The 16,611-nt window shown below is 44.8% G+C and overlaps 1 protein-coding gene across 1 annotated transcript in view; it reads left to right on the top strand.

Annotated features, from left to right (window-relative positions):
- LOC124033749 (E3 ubiquitin-protein ligase Arkadia-like) overlaps nt 1-16,611 on the top strand; it is a 40,163-nt gene that overhangs the window by 15,290 nt on the left and 8,262 nt on the right. The window contains 2 exon segments of the mRNA XM_046345969.1: nt 3,526-3,652; nt 13,549-13,706. Coding sequence (XP_046201925.1) covers nt 3,526-3,652; nt 13,549-13,706 — 285 coding nt within the window.

Below are 16,611 nucleotides of genomic sequence, written 5' to 3' on the forward strand. Positions count from 1 at the left end.
ATCATCTCCTTTGTTTTGTTGACGTTGAGTGAGAGGTCGATTTTCCTGGCGCCACAATAACGAGTTCCCTCACCACCTCCCTATAGGCCGTCTCGTCGTTGTTGGTAATCAATCCCACTACTGTTGTGTCATCTGCAAACTTGATGATTGAGTTGGAGGCGTGCTTGGCCGCGCAGTCATGGGTGAACAGGGAGTACAGGAGGGGTTTGAGCATGCACCCTTGTGGGGCCCCAGTGTTGAGGATCAGCGAAGTGGAGATGTTTCCAACCTTCACCACCTGGGGACGGCCCATCAAAGTCCAGGACCCAATTGCACTATGTGGGGTTGAGAGACCCAGGGCCTCAAGCTTAATGATGAGCTTGGAGGGTACTATGATGTTGAATGCTGAGCTGTAGTCAATGAACAGCATTCTTACATAGGTATTCCTCTTGTCCAGTTGATATAGGACAGTGGGATGGCCATTGCATCGTCTGTGGACCTATTGGGGCGGAATGCAAACTGAAGTGGGTTTAGGGGGGGCAGGTAAGGTGGAGGTGATATGATCCTTGACTAGTCTCTCAAAGCACTTCATGATGACAGAAGTGAGTGCTATGGGTGGCGCTTGTCATTTCAAAACATAATACTACATAGTTTCCTTAGGACTCGAAGCGAGGCGACCATCTCTGTGGTTGTATCTGTGGGTATTGAAGTTTTTCTTTTTTAAAGTATTCTGTCCGCAGTGTTTGAGCTCTGTGCAGCTTTTTAGGTGCCGCGGGTAGAGGCAGTGAAAAGTCGAGCATTTTCCATTATTTTGAACATAGCTCTTGTGCAGTGGAATACACACATAGAAGTTCAGCCAAAGGGTTTGCTGGAATATGACCCCTGGGCCATGGCCAAGCCTGTTAGGATTTTTATACATTTACATAGCCCTCTTTGTTTCAGGCATTTTCAGCCCATGTTCAAGGGACATTTCATTTTTTTCCCTCTCATATTCATACGCCTCTTTTAGGAACCTCTGAGGCCGGTTATTCAGTAGTTACCATGAATATACATGCTTTGATGGAGCTCTAATGTATGTGTTTCACTTTGAGACATCCAAATGAGGGCGTGCATCGATTGCTATAAAAGGTGCTATAGAAAGGCCCAGTGCTGCACACACACATTTCAAGTTTCAGACTATATATGCGCATTTTGAATTTCCTGTTGAGTAGCAATAGCATCTTCCCTCCCACATATCAGTCTTGCGCACGGTCATTATTATGTAGCACATTCTCTTTGTTCTACCGAGGTCACTCACTGGTCACTCACTGGCTCCTCTCTATCACACCGCTGAGTCACCCTGACCTGTGAATACCAGTGGAAAATAGACTTTGCACGCAAGGTGGGTAGGTACTGCTGATGGGGGCTAACCGACCTTGCACCGCTACCCGGAGCTCCAAACCTGGCAGCCCAGAAACCAAGCCTCTTCCTCTGTCTGAGCTGCAGGTGTCTGGGTTTATGCACGCAGCTTCTCCTCCCACAACGCACCACAGTACAGCAGGGTAGAGCAGCACAGCACGCCTCTGACAACCACCTGCTGTTTCCTGAGCTGCACCGCTACAACACAAGCCAAAGAACGCCATTTTTCAAGAAACTCTTAATTTTCCGTTCCTGCCCTACCCTCTTTCACCTCTCTCAGTTGAATGTCTTCATGTAGCTAAGCTGTAATAGTGTTTCCACTCAGTGGCCCTGGGGAAGGATCGAGGGGGTCATGGGGCGAGGCTGCATCTCTGTGTCTTTCCTATGGGAAGTAGGTGGGTGGAGAGGACTGACTCAAGCACTAAGCCCCACTGTATCTTGCTAACAACAAGGGCTCTCAGAGGAGAAACTATGCCATTGTTTAGAGGAGAGGAGCGGAGGCAGTCAGTAGAGCTAGATCTCTATTGGCCAGAGGAGGGGATGAATGTAACGGGCATAAAAAGGCCCAATCACCAAGCTGCCTATTCGTCAGACTTTAAATACATGGACATGACAGGAGTGTTTTAGTACTGTAATTCCTGTATTCATGTCACAATATAGACATATTCCTTGCAGTAGGGTACGAAATCATGACAGTTCTATACATTACATTTCTATCAGCAACTGTCCATACTGTGTGTTATGGCAAGCTGCATACACCCCTGAGGTCATAATCGGCCCTTTCTCAACTGCAAAATGGAGAATGCAGACACTACACACTGAAATAAATGTCTATTCAAAGCTAGCTGCCAGGACATTTCTCTTATTTGTCAATGTCAATAGTCACATTGGCCATTGTTAGATGTGAGGTCATATAGTCTTCTTATTTACATTCCCTGAACCAGGAAGTGTTTGTGTAGAGCAGTATGTTTCATGAGGTAGCTAGGCTAGGGGAGGGTGCTTAGCAGCAGCACCCAGTGGACCACTGCAATAGAACTCACTCAGGGGAGTGCTGATGTTCACTAGAGCAACAAGCCACTGCTCATTGCACAGACACACACAAACCACACAGCATCTATGAGGCAACACATGGCACAGTTGAACCTAATGTTACAATAATTTCAGTATAGTAATAATACACAGTGGACTAGAATGAATTTAGTTTTTGATCTGTAATTTTAAATCTGTAAAAATATGTCTGTAGTCAAACAGTCAGTATAAGGACCACATTTAGAACCAGCTGTTTGGGGTGGTGTGACAAAAATAAGCCTCTTGCCTTCCTGGTTGCGATGTTATGAAATGTTAAGTGTATTGAACACACCCTGGGCCTCTTCCTGACAGTGAGGCCAGGTCCGGCATGGCTGGAATGAGAGATACTAGACGGGACCAATCAGAGTGCAGATGCAGAGATTGCACTGCAAATCCTGCAGACAGTGGAGAGCAGAGCAGCATTTACTGACCTACATTTCACACAGGCCCAGTACACAGACTGTTAATCTGCACACCCACACCACAATCGCTATTCATTTATACTGATACTGATACTCCTATTTAGCTTTGGGTGTGTTTCTCGCCTGGTGAGGAAGAACCACCAGAAGATGCTGGTGGAGGTTGTTTTATGGTGCTGAGTAAGACACATGAGGTCATGTGTTGTCAACCAGCCATCTTCACAACAGAGCCTGCAACATACAGCAACAGACACTTACAGTTGACCGGGCAGCTCTAGCAGGGCAGAAATTTGACGAACTGACTGACTTGTTGGAAAGGTGTTATCCTATGATGGTGCCACGTTGAAAGTCATTAAGCTTTTGGCTCCCGAGTGGCTCCCAAGTGGCGCAGGGGTGTCCACATACTTCTGTATATTTAGTGTATCTACCTCAAGTACCTCGTACCCCTGCACATTGATCTGGTACTGGTACTCCCTGTATATAGTTCCATTCTTGTGTATTTTATTTTATTCCTCTTGTCTTAGTTTAAAAAATGTACATATATTTTAGTCTGCATCAATTGGAAAGGTTCGTAAGCAAGCATTTCACAATATAGTCTACACCAGTTGTATTCGGCGCAAGTCATTTTAATACCATTTGATTTGACTGTGTTGTGTTCCAGTTTCTCTCGATGAAGACGTGGTGGTGATCGAGGCGACCCCTGCACCCCCTGTCCCAGCCAGCGAGGAGATCAACGTCACCTCCACCGACAGCGAGGTGGAGATAGTCAACGTGGGAGATGTCTTCAGGTGAGCACCTTTCCCTGTCTCCTCTCTGAGGAGATCAACGCTGTACAGAGCTAATGAACCACAGTGGAAAATCAAAGGAAGTGAGATGGTAAAGTACTTTGGCTGTGAAATTCTCTCTCGGGAGAAAAAACAACCATCTCAATATTTCCCCCCATCTTTAAGCTCTGAAAGTAATCTAAATGGCACTGGCCTTTGTTTGTGTCCTGAGACAGCCTGGCCCTGCAGTATTGACAGTACTTTATCCTCGTGGCTCTGATGATATAATCACAGTCAACTGTGGTGTGTCTAATAGAGGCTCGCTAGGCACTGGCTTCTCATCAAGTGTCATAACATTTTCTGAGACTGCCACATTGGGCTGGGGTAGTGTTTTTCCAGGATACCTCAGAAATGCAGTGTAGGCTCTCCAAGTGCTATTTGCCCCCTATGGAGAAGTTGCTGGTATCGCTGTGGCAGGAGAGATAATGCTCATCTGGGATTGGCCATGAAGCTGGCAGGCTGCAGCATTGCACTGCCATTCCACAGCTCTCCCAGCTGTTGCTATCGCTGTCTTCTTCAAGGGCAAGGCTTCCATACAGTAATACACAATCTATCTCCCCATCCTCCATCAACAATCTAACGAGAGACCCTCTCCCCCCAGGGCATTTTCATCTGACCCTCAGTTAACTCTGATTCATGGTCCAGTTACCACTGATGCCCCTGTCAGGGAACTGCAGGTTCAGTTCGTCTCTCTGGTACAGTCTCTGATCTAGAGAACCAGGACATTAGATCCAGGTGGATTTGCTTTTCTTCCCGCAGCACGCTCTCCTGAACTGATATTACTAAAACATGGGAAATAAATGCCAGCTGGTTACAGGTTACCAGGGCTTTTGGCAGGCTTTGTGAAGTGGGTACCCAGAGTGTAGTCTTTCCACATAGACTTAGGCCTACATGATTTCTCTATCTGACTCTTGTGGGATGACTTCTGAAAATGCTCTCTTCCATGACCTGAGGAGAGTTGATCTCATGCATTGGGATTTTACAGCAGTGCCAGTGTGAGAGCGCTATGCTACAGTATATCGGTGCTGTTGAGCTGATATAGTGGTGTTCCTCTCTGAGTTGATTCTGTTTCTACCTGTCTCCCCTCTACTTTCTCTACCTTCTCTCCTTGAACCCCTCTCATTTCTTTAATTGTTATTGAGGTGTCTTGGTGCATAGCACTGAGACTCATTTACACCAGCTTGATTCCATTATCTCACCCTCTGCTGCCAGAAATAGCAAGGCCTGTGAATTTCACTCCTGCCAGCAAAGTCACTCTGTCAACCCAAATGAATTGCTCTCTGTTTGTGATATGCCTCGTGTCTTATGAGACAAATTAGCAGAAATTCTGTTCCAGCAATCAAATGGTCAGTTTCAGTTACTGTAGTGTTTATCTTGTATAAAACATTTATAAATGCCACAACACTAAACAATACATTTACTGCACTATAACGGTGACAAACGGTGCCCACAAACTGTTAGGACCTACAGTGCTTTCTGGAAAGTATTCACACCCTTTTACTTTTTCCAAATGTTACGTTACAGCCTTATTCTAAAATCGATTCTACATTTTTTAAAATTAATATATGCACAATACCCCATAATGACAAAGCGAAAACAGGTTTATAGATTTTTTTGCGAATGTATTTAAAAAAAAAATTAAGATGTCTTATTTATAAAAGTATTCAGACCCTTTGCTATGAGAGCCACAATTGAGCTCAGGTGCATCTTATTTATATTGATCATCCTTGAGATGTTTCTACAACTTGATTGGATTCCACCTGTGGTAAATTAAATTGATTGGAGGGCCTTGGTCAGGAAGGTGACCAAAAACCTTATGGTCACTCTGACAGAGCTCCTGAGTTTCTCTGTGGAGATGGGAGAACCTTCCAGAAGGATAACCATCTCTGCAGCACTCCACCAATCAAGCCTTTATGGTGGTGTGGCCAGACGGAAGCCACTCTTCAGTAAAAGGCACATGACAGCCCACTTGGAGTTTGCAAAAAGGCACCTAGAGGACTCTCAGACCATGAGAAACCAGATTCCCGGTCTGATGAAACCAATATTGAACTCTTTGGCCTGAATGCCAAGCAGCATGTCTGGAGGAAACCTGCCACGATCCCTACGGCGAAACCTGCTCCAGAGTGCTCAGGACTTCAGACTGGGGCAAAGGTTTACCTTCCAACAGGACAACAACCCTAACTCACAGCCAAGACAACACACAGGAGTAGCTTTGGGACAAGTCTCTGAATGTCCAGAGCCCGGACTTGAACCTGATCGAACATCACTGGAGAGGCCTGAAAATAGCTGTGCAGCGATGCTCCCCATCCAATGTGACAGAGCTTGAGAGGATCTGCAGAGAAGAATGGGAGAATCTCCCCAAATACAGGTGTGCCAAGCTTGTAGCATCATACCTAGGATAGGATAAAGTAATCCTTCTCACCCCCCCCCCCCCCCTTAAAATATTTAGATGCACTATTGTAAAGTGGTTGTTCCACTGGATGTCATAAGGTGAATGCATCAATTTGTAAGTCGCTCTGGATAAGAGCGTCTGCTAAATGACTTAAATGTAAATGTAAATGTATACCCAAGAAGACTCAAGGATGTAATTGCTGCCAAAGGTGCTTCAACAAAGTTCTGAGTAAAGGGTCTGAATACTTATGTAAATGTGATATATATATTTACTTTTTTAATACATTTGCAAGAATTAAAAAAAATTTTTTTAGTCATTATGGGGTATTGTGTGATGAGGATTCTTTTTTAAAGTCATTTTTGAATAAGTTTAATGTAACAAATTGTGGGGAAAGTTGAGGGGTCTGAATACTTTTCAAATGCACTGTACATACAGCAGTCCCAACACCTTACCACTGCTACACCTGGCTATCAGCGGAGCCTTGTCGGGCAGCAAAACAGTTAATTCAGCCTAATTTACTGACTTTCAAAAAACATAGCTGATATGGCTGACTTGCTTAAAGAATTGTGCTTACTACTGACAATTGAGATGTACAAACTATGGCGTAAGGGGACGACGTGCGAATGAGGCAATGTGTTATTTTGATGAAGACACTAATGAGCGAGTTAGGACAGACGTTTTCAATATAACTATTTTTTTAGCACTTTTGAAATGGGCTGTTCTTACAGTATTCTCCCTGTACACCAAGTCAGAACTGTAGGATAAATAAATGGGAATATAGGCAGACAATGAAAGCTCTTACAATATTCTTTGATTGCATTTCTCTAAAACAGGTTATAGGCACCACCAAGTCAGAACAGTAGGCAAAATTTAAGAAGTGAAAATAGATTACATTTATTTGGGTGAGGCATGTGGGCTACTAACAGTTAACTACACAACATACTCTTAATATTACTTTCTTAGCTACAGTATACATATCTCCCTGGCATGTTACATTTATGCAGCAGCATACAAGAAATCTTTGGACTCCCCTTGTTCTACTGTGCTCACTTGAACAGGAAGGTGGCGCGGCGGTCTTTCGTAGGCAAATTTTGGCATCAAACTCGATTCAGTCTGGCATTCTCTGGATTTATGGTGCCTTTAAGACAACTGGGAACTCTGAAATTAACAAGGGCGAATCATGATTATGTCGGAGCTCTAGAAATAGGCCCGGGTTCCCAACTTGCAATTGTGAGTTGGATGACCATTCAAAACCTATTTTCCCAGTCGGAGCTCATTTTCTTCCAAGTTCCCAGTTGTCTTGAACTCATTGAAGTCTGATATTTCCCAGTTCAGAGTTCCCAGTTGTTTTGAGCACGGCGATTTGCGATTTCCAACTTGTTGTGTAATGTTTATGGCCGATGAGCACCGATATGTTTTATCTAGAATTTCTCTTTTATTATTTCTCTTCATATGACAAGGATTGAAAAGGATTTGCCAGTAGATTGTCGACTTGATTCATGATGATGACTGCTAGCTAAGATTTTGAAAGTAAGATGTTGACATGATCACTCCAATCAAAGCTACTGTAGCTATAACGTGATTTGAAATAATTTTATCTGTGGCCAATGACCTTAATCTTTCTTGGATGGACACTTCTAATGTAATTCTATGGCAGCACCCAAGGGGCTTGAATTTTCGAGCTCTCCCCGTAGATTTTGCAGTGATGTAGGCTGTCATTGTAAATAAGAATTTGTTCTTAACTAACTTGCCTAGTTAAGTAACGGTTGATTTAAAAAAAAAAAATGTTTTAAAATCTAGTTTCCCCATGCGTGACAGAACACTGAGCCAATCACGGCGCAACTTGAGAACACTACCAACCCCTTAGCTACGTATTTTCCTCTGGCTGCCCCACCACCACAGAAACCACTGAGCTAGGCTGAAACCCCTACATTTTGGAACTGCCCTACTCAAGAAAGCAAAAAGGAGACCAACTTTGTATGCCGGTTTATCAACTAAATTATATTTTAGTTTTTTACGTTGTTTGTGAACTGATATGTGACACGTATTAATGCCAAAATAACATGCAAAACAGGCAACAACAAAAAAGCAAAACAGGTGGAGCTCAAAACCGCCCTGAATGATGGGTCGCCCCTGCTTGTATGTAATGGCTAGGTATCTGGGGTGTAAAGTAAACCAAATAAACCTACATAGGTGATTTTCATGTATCCTTTTTATCCCATTGCAGGTCAAAACCCTGTTTTGACACTGAAAAATACTTCAAGCAACATTGTGCAGGTTTACTGAATAGGCAAATTCTCTCAACCCTGTGCCTGTCACCAATCACTAGATGTGCACAAAGCATACCATAGGTCTAAAGATATCATTTAAGTCTATCAGAGTGGCCAGCCCAATGAGCCCAGTGCATTTTCATGTTTTTTTCCAGTTCATCTGAATGACATGCAGATGTTCAGGTTGTAAGTAAGGTAGTGAAGCTTATTTATCTGGGTAATGGATGGCTGATTGGAGAGGAGATAGACTGCTAGTAATCCCAGGTGAGCCTCCCAGCTGCTGTGTCCTTGAATGAATCACTCATTTGCTTCAGTAAATACTCAGCTGGCTACATAAATGCAAACTTAATGAGGCCGTGTCATTCATTTGCATGTTAGGGGATTGGTTGGTTCTTGGTGCTGTATACTCTTTACTAGCTAGCTAATCCACCTTGTGTAATTATGCTCCTTACTAATGTAATCCATAGCATGCTAGCATTGTTAGCCATAAGCTTATGTTTTGTTATTCCCAGTCATTATGCTTTCAGGAAGATAATCAGCCAAATATGGCCTCTTCAATGATGGCTAGAGAGGAGGTACACAGCACAGCCATGTCATGGCGTGTTCTGTCTAAACAGGCCCGCACGGGGCCAGAGAAGGTTCTAGAAGCCTCTGTCTCTCTGGTATGACCAGTCATGTGGCATCACTTCCCATTATTATCAGGATGAGAGGAGCCCCCTCCACACTCTACAAACAACCCTAAAATAGTCAACTCCATATCTGACCAGTTAGAGTCCTATGATATTATCCCATATTGACCTACAGTATCTATCATATAATACATTTACTGCTTCAAGGAACGTGATCATGTTGTTTTCAAGGGTGGGTTTTTAGATGTAGGATATTTGTTCTGTATGTAGGGCAGTGCAATGAAATGTTGGAGTGTCTGGCTGTTCCCAGAATGGGACCCTCTGTGTGAAACCTAAGGTCAGTTGGTGGCGCTCTCTCTCTCAGGCTCTGACCGTCGACGTGACTTATCTCCAGGCTCCTAGCGCTCTGTGTGTGTGCTGTGAGTGGAATGCAGAGAGTGGGGGAAAGCCGGGGGAGTTTCTAGGCAGGGGGAGGGGGTTAATAGCATCAAGTCTTAAAATCTCAGGAAAGTGTGTGTGTGTGTGTGTGTGTGTGTGTGTGTGTGTGTGTGTGTGTGTGTGTGTGTGTGTGTGTGTGTGTGTGTGTGTGTGTGTGTGTGTGAAGAGGAACAAGAAGAGTAATAACATACTGTTGTTTAGTAGCGTGGATGAGCGGTTAAAGAACAGGTTTAGAGACCAGTTCAGACTGCTGTGGAGTGGAATAGCAGGGGGCCAGACAGAGTCTCTCTATAGCTCTGCATGGTGCATAGCATACCCAGAGAAGAGCTGCACTGGGGAGCAGGCCACATGCCTCTGGTTGTTTTTAGCAGTGAAGCCAAGCCCCTCTTCCAGAGGCAAGCTCATCTGACCACTCTCTCTGGGCTCACCATCTCAGTGAGCCCATTCTGCAGGTCTGGAACCCCAATGGAGAATTTAACCCACTTGGCTTGACTGACTGGAGCTTTAGTGGCCCTGTTAATTTCTCCCTTGTTCCCTCTGTCCCACAGACACGCGATTAGCTTGCCCGTGATTGATTGTACCCTGACAGTGCTCCTCTGTAGATTTAGTCAGGTTGTGCACTGTGACTTATTTTAAACGGCGTTATCCAGGAGTTGATAAGACTAAACGTGCCTGGCCTTTTCAGAAACATTCATGTGGGAAGAGATCAGTAAGGGGGATCAGTAAGGGGGGCAAGAGAAGAGACCAGTAAGGGGGGAGGGGAGAGATCAGTAAGGGGGGATCAGTAAGGGGGCAAGAGAAGAGATCAGCAAGGGGAGGGGAAGAGATCAGTAAGGGCCCTCTAAGAAACAGAAGGCTGTCTTTTTCTGAGAACTTGTAAGTATTTGGAGTGTGATACAGATGGGTTTACATAAGCATTGCTCTCTCTCCCCCTCTCTCCATCCCCCTCCTCTCTCTGGTGTGCCCTCACGTGCTCTATCACTCTTCCTCCCTCCACTCTTTTGCTGTATCGCTCCCTCTCTCTCTCTCCCTGTAGATATCCCTCACTCCCTTCGCTCTCTATCTATCTCTCTCCCTTGATCTCCGTCCCTCCCATGGCTCTCTCTCTCCCTCTCTTCCTTCTCTCTCTTCATGCTAGGTTGACGATATTCTCCCTAGGTATTTCCGGGAAGTGAATGAACAGAGTGTAGCTAGTTTGTGTGTGTGTGTGTGTTTTATCTCCCCATCTCTGCCTGCACCTCCCAGAGATGCCCTGGCTTGCAGGAGAATGCAGAGAAGGGCTGTTTCTGAAGGGGGAGGTGTAGCAAGGAGTACTGGGTGTAGAGGTCAAAGGGCACCAGGATGAGTAATGCAGACATCCCGATTCTCGAGCTGCAACACACATACATGTACAGAGTTTGTGTCAACGGACATGGAGATGAATACATCAATATTGGACGTAGCTACCCGTGTCTGCCCCGCCTCCTGTTTGTTGTGATGCTGAGTTTGCCGACTGTCAGCTGTACGTAAACACGCGGACAAATCCCTTTTTGACTCTGTGTGTTGTGGAAAGGTTAACACTAATTGTTTCAAGCTAACGTTAGCGAACATAAGATGGGCATTCAGTGGGCTCTAAAGTGCCAGCAGTTCATTTGCTCGTGAAAGAAATGCAAATACGAAAAATAACTGGTCGCATTTGTGCGAGTGTGATATACATTTAATTCTGCGTCCCGTTAGTTGTATTTTCCACGTAACATTACGAGGATCACGCAACCTGATACACTGTAACTATGATCGACGTCACCAAAAGTATAATCAGAAATGACAAGCATTCCTCTACTATAGAGACTGAACTTGGGGGCATGTGCTAAGAAAAACGTTAGAGATAATTATCTCCATTCTACACTGTCCATGAAATGAAATAAACATACAGACAGACAATCTGTGCTAATTCCACAAAACATATATTTATTTGATATGTTCAGTTCTTATCAGTATGAATCTTTTAGGTTTTGTAGGTAACTTTTCAGAGGACTGAACCAGGTGTGATCCATAATGTTTGTCTAAGCACATGAATCTCCAATTTGCCACGCGCGTGACAGGGTTGGCAATGACGGTTTTCCGCTGAAAGATCTTTACAGTGCAGAGAGGCCAATGGTTGGGATAGAGGGTGTGAGTCTGCATGCGTGCCATATTCAGTATCAGTGGAGGCTTTGGATTTTGGTGCAGAACATGCAGCTTGCACTTCTGTCTTGCCCCCCCGTACCATAGCCCAGTTTGTACACAGTCCATAGATCCCATCCTAGCAGTTAGCCCCACATTACCCCACTGTCGAGCCCTCTCTAAGCCCTCAGGCATTTGGCAGAGTGCGCGTGGAGATGGCAAAACCGTGGTCCTGCCAAGCCCCCAGTTCCCACAGTGTTCATGTTTACTGTGTTCTGTTTTCCCTTCACCTCCACCCCTCAGAGGCCACGGTGGTAAACAGGTATTTACAAAATAATCCCAGGTCTATGTTGTGGGTAATTAGGTGCTTGTCCCTGGTGGGCTAGCCTGTTCCCTGGGCCCCGAGGTGGGCTAGCCTGTTCCCTGGGCCCCGAGGTGAGCTAGCCTGTTCCCTGGGCCCCGAGGTGGGAGAGAGGAGGACCAGGTGCCAATTACAGTGCAATCAAGCCACACCTCCTGTAGTGTGTGTGTGTGTGTGTGTGTGTGTGTGTGTGTGTGTGTGTGTGTGTGTGTGTGTGTGTGTGTGTGTGTGTGTGTGTGTGTGTGTGTGTGTGTGTGTGTGTGTGTGAACTGCCCCGCCCCATGGGACATGCCATGTGGGCTTTTATTCCTTTTTTCTGTATTGCCAACATCAGAAGTTGCACTAATAGGTTTTTGCCTTCCTTAGAATGGCATTTCCTCTGCTGAGTGGTGTGAGTGGGGACACTCACGTCTGCTTATTAGAAGGACTTCTTAGGCCTACATGGCCGTGTGTGTGTATGGCCTTGCTATTGTTGTGCGCACACACACACACTGGTCTCACTGGAATAGCAGCAGCCCACCATGCTTGTCTGTAATCTTATTGTTTTAATGATGCAACCTGTGGTTTAGAGGTTCCAGCAGCAGCCATTTGTTGAGAGGAGCAAGGGCCTCTCTACTCTTAGCTCTCCCCTTCCCTCAGCCTGATCTTGGCCCTCAGGCCTGGTTCACTGCTCTCTCTATTCCCCAGCCTCATCTCTCCATGTTTCCATGACAGGCTGCTTTACGGCAGGCACTCTATCCCCTAGGCTCCCCCCTCTCATCCTGCTTTACGGCACACTGACACTCTCTAGACTCCCACATCACACGAGAGAGAGGAAGGCAGGAAGAACGAGTGAGGTAGTGATATGGGGAGAGAGGACGACTGCGAAAGGGAGAGAGGAAAGAGAGCGCAGTCAATGATGCACAATGGTTGTGACTTGAGCAAATATGCGTGGTTGATGAGGCTAAATGTGGTAGAGGTGTTTCTGTGTGTTGAATTGTGTTTTCCACAAGGTTGTTTTGGAGTTTAGTGGGTGTGGTGGATGAAACCATGTGTGTGATACAAACATGATCTTTCTGTGTGGTTCTCAAAGGTTTGCACAGCTGTGTGTGTCTCTCATGCGCACAGCTGTGTGTAGACTGTCTGTACGAATTAGCTGCAGCGCTTGCGCTCATGTCAGCTGGCTCTTATTTACATTCCAGCCAGGTGCCAGGTGACTCAACACACAGAAAAAGCACTGTGGACAGTCCCCCGTCTCCAAATGACACCACTTCAACTTTCCCTTTTACTACATGATAAATGACATCATAAAATTAACTGTTGTTCATATATTTATTTAAAGGACGATCAGGCTGGGAAAGCAAGAGATTTGCTTTGGGAGGAAAATTGGGCTGAGTTGTCTGGATTTTCTCACTTCTCCATGAAGTCCTATGGACTGGGTCTCGTCCACTGACCACCGGTTTCCAGTGATAGGGCTGTGTGGTCAGCAATATATCATAGAATTGTTACAATACCGTAACCCAGGGTCCAGATAACCTGGCATTATCAGCATGGTCCCAGTCAGTCTGAACTGAAGCCTTGTTTAATCTGGTTGTTTAGCCCCCTCTCCTCTCCTTCCTCGCTAACTGGCTGTGTGTTTGTGTCTACAGGCCTCGCTCGGTGGGGGGCCATGGCAGGATGTACTGGGGCCCCAGCTGCTCCCAGAACCGGCCCCAGGAGCCCCGTGGCCGCCACCGCCTCTCTACCGTCATCCAGCCTCTGCGCCAGAGCCCCGGGGAGGTGGTGGACCTCACAGTGGATGAGGATGGTGAGCATGAGGACGTGCCGACCCGCAATACCACTCTGAGATTAACTATATGATGCAACAGTCACATAGAGGTCCTAGACTTAAGACTCAGACCTCTGTTTTTCCACTTTCTTTTCTTTCAAAGCTAGGCTCATTCGTCTTTCAACACAAAGGCGAGTTTACAGGAGTCCTCTGAGGCATTTGTCCTCTTAAGAAGAACAGTCATTTTTATATGAACAACATACAAAGTTGTTGCAAATACACTCTCTCTCTCTGTGTGTCTGTGTCTCACTCTCTCTCGCACACATACAGAGAAGCACGTTTACTCTTAAGGCAGAAAGAAAATAGATCTGGTGATTATGTGTGTAAAAATCATTTCAATTGGGGAACAGCTTTTTCATAGATACTGCATACGATAGCCGGACTGTCGCACAGCATGTGAATGTGGATTTTGATGAGTCTAATGCTTTCTTACATGGTCCAGCTCAACACTGCGTAGGGAGTTGGGAAATATTACATGTCAAATGAAATACGCTCATTCACACTATTGTTTAATAGGATTAGCTAGCTTCTTCCACACATCTCTCCAAACTAGCGAGTGAGTGGCTGTCGCTAACTTGAATAAGAATTGTCCCGTCATCACAATTCAATTTGAAATGTTCCCGTAAGCGAGCACTGTTTTAATAATGATTCATCTGTGTCTTTTCACCAAATGGAGGGATATTAATAGCGACCGTGCCCCTGAGAGCGTCTGCTCTTTCATTGGTTGGCTTTTACACATCAACCCATTGCACTTCTGATGCATGTCGTTTCATACTGTCAATCCTAAAATGTCACAGTGATGCCAGCCCACTGGAGCAGTAGCCAGAAGCATGCTCTTCATTGTTAATGTGGATGCATTAGGCACAAGGAATGAAATGCACCTGGCGGTGTTCAAGCTTTTGTGGGTAAAGAGTTTCACTCTGGATTTAGGGGATATACAGCCGACTCCTGATGAGTATAGCCGACATTGAATTACAAAGTCCATTGAAGAGCTGTGTATTTAATCATCTCCAATTTATATACGTACATTATTCTCACCAGATGTATAGGCCTACTCCAGGTCAGTTCATACATTCATGACAGCCCCAAGCCATTACATATACACCTTTTAAAAATGGGTTCTTTGTTTCAGTTTCCCTGTCTAGTTGTTCATTTGTTTTTATTTATTTAAATGGAAAGCACATTATAAATTCTATTTATTATCATTTGAATATATCAGGTGACTGTTTTTGTAATGGCTTTACCATTCCAACATCCTGCAAATCTCTGGCTAATGGCTATGTTTTCCCAGACCAGTTTGCCCTCTAACCTGAGGCATTAGCAAACCAGACCAAAGCATTAGTGTGACTTAAGCAATTTGGTGCATTCTCTTTAGGGTCTTGCACAGTGTGACTGATAACAGAATAACAGAGCGTTGTGAGATATGAGCCTATTTGCATTTCGTTGGAGGAGAAATTAATTTGTGACTATGAAAAGCAGATGGAGCTCACACTGTGGAATGCTAATGAGGTCTCTTCTTCTCCCTGGCTGCCAAGGCACTGCAGCCAGTCTACACACCAGGGTTTCCATTAGCCGGTAATAGCCAGCTTTTGGGCGATTTAAATAAATAAATAAATAGAAAAGCAGATAAAATTGCCGTGTGTATAGTAGGCTTATAGTGTGTACAAAACATTAGGAACACCGTAATATTCAGTTGATCCCCATTTTGCCCTCAGAACAGCCTCAATTCGTCAGGGCATGGACTCTAGAAGGTGTCGAAAGCGTTCCACAGTGATGCTGGCCCATGTTCACTCCAATGCTTCCCACAGTTGTCAAATTGGCCCTGATGTCTTTTGGGTGGTGGACCATTCTTGATGCACACGGGAAACTGCTGATCGTGAAAAATCCATAATCAGCGTTGTGGTTCTTGACACAAACCGGTGCTCCTGCTACTATACCCCGTTCAAAGGCACTTAAATATTTTGCTTTGCCCATTCACCCTCTGAATGGCACACATGTCTTAGGTTAAAGAAGGATTTTTAAGCCTTGTCTCCTCCTCTTCATCTACACTGATTTGAAGTGGATTTGACAAATGACATCATAGTTTTCACCTGGATTCACCTGGCCAGTCTGTCATGGAAAGAGCATGTTTTGTTCACGCTGTGTATATTCGTTGTGTAGGGATGTCTTATTTATCACACGCCTACAGCATACAGATACAGAGCCTTATGAGTGTCAAATCTGTCCGAGTGCGAGAGCTGCTGCTACAGCATCTCTCACAGTAAATGCTTAGGCAACAGAAGGCTGACTTCATCAGCGTGTCACACACCACTTTGCAATTAGCTGGAGGCAGTATGCACTTTGAAAACATACTTAATTGTTACATATGAGGCATCTCTTACCTTGCTTCAAAGTAGCCGAGCCAAAATCAGACCATATCCGTGGAGGCAATTATTTTATATCAACTTTCTTTCATTGTTCAGTATTCCAAGGTGCAATCCTAGTCATATTAGCTAGTTGTTGCATATTACATCTCCCCTCTTTCTAAATTTCTGCAATCACGTGTGCAGTGCCCTTCTGACAAGTGTTTTCCTGCTAATTGGGTTATTGAACAAACATTCCCGTGTAGCTTTCTGCATTGTGCGCATATAATAGTTGAACAACATTTTAAGCTGAACGTTCTGGTCTGTTGCATAAGACTCAATGCTTTTTAAGGTATGTTTTATGTAGCTTAAACATTACTGGTTGTAATGAATTTGGAATCTATCGTCCCACAACTATCCCAGAGTGTTTGGAACAGGCAATTTCTTTCTCGACAAGCTGACCAATAGAATAGGTCAACTGTTCTACTGTGGAGGATAGTAGATTGACAGGCTAGTGATTTTGCTGTTTGTTGGCTGAGGAA

This window comes from Oncorhynchus gorbuscha, linkage group LG04, assembly GCF_021184085.1.
Source record: "Oncorhynchus gorbuscha isolate QuinsamMale2020 ecotype Even-year linkage group LG04, OgorEven_v1.0, whole genome shotgun sequence".
Lineage (NCBI taxonomy): Eukaryota > Metazoa > Chordata > Actinopteri > Salmoniformes > Salmonidae > Oncorhynchus > Oncorhynchus gorbuscha.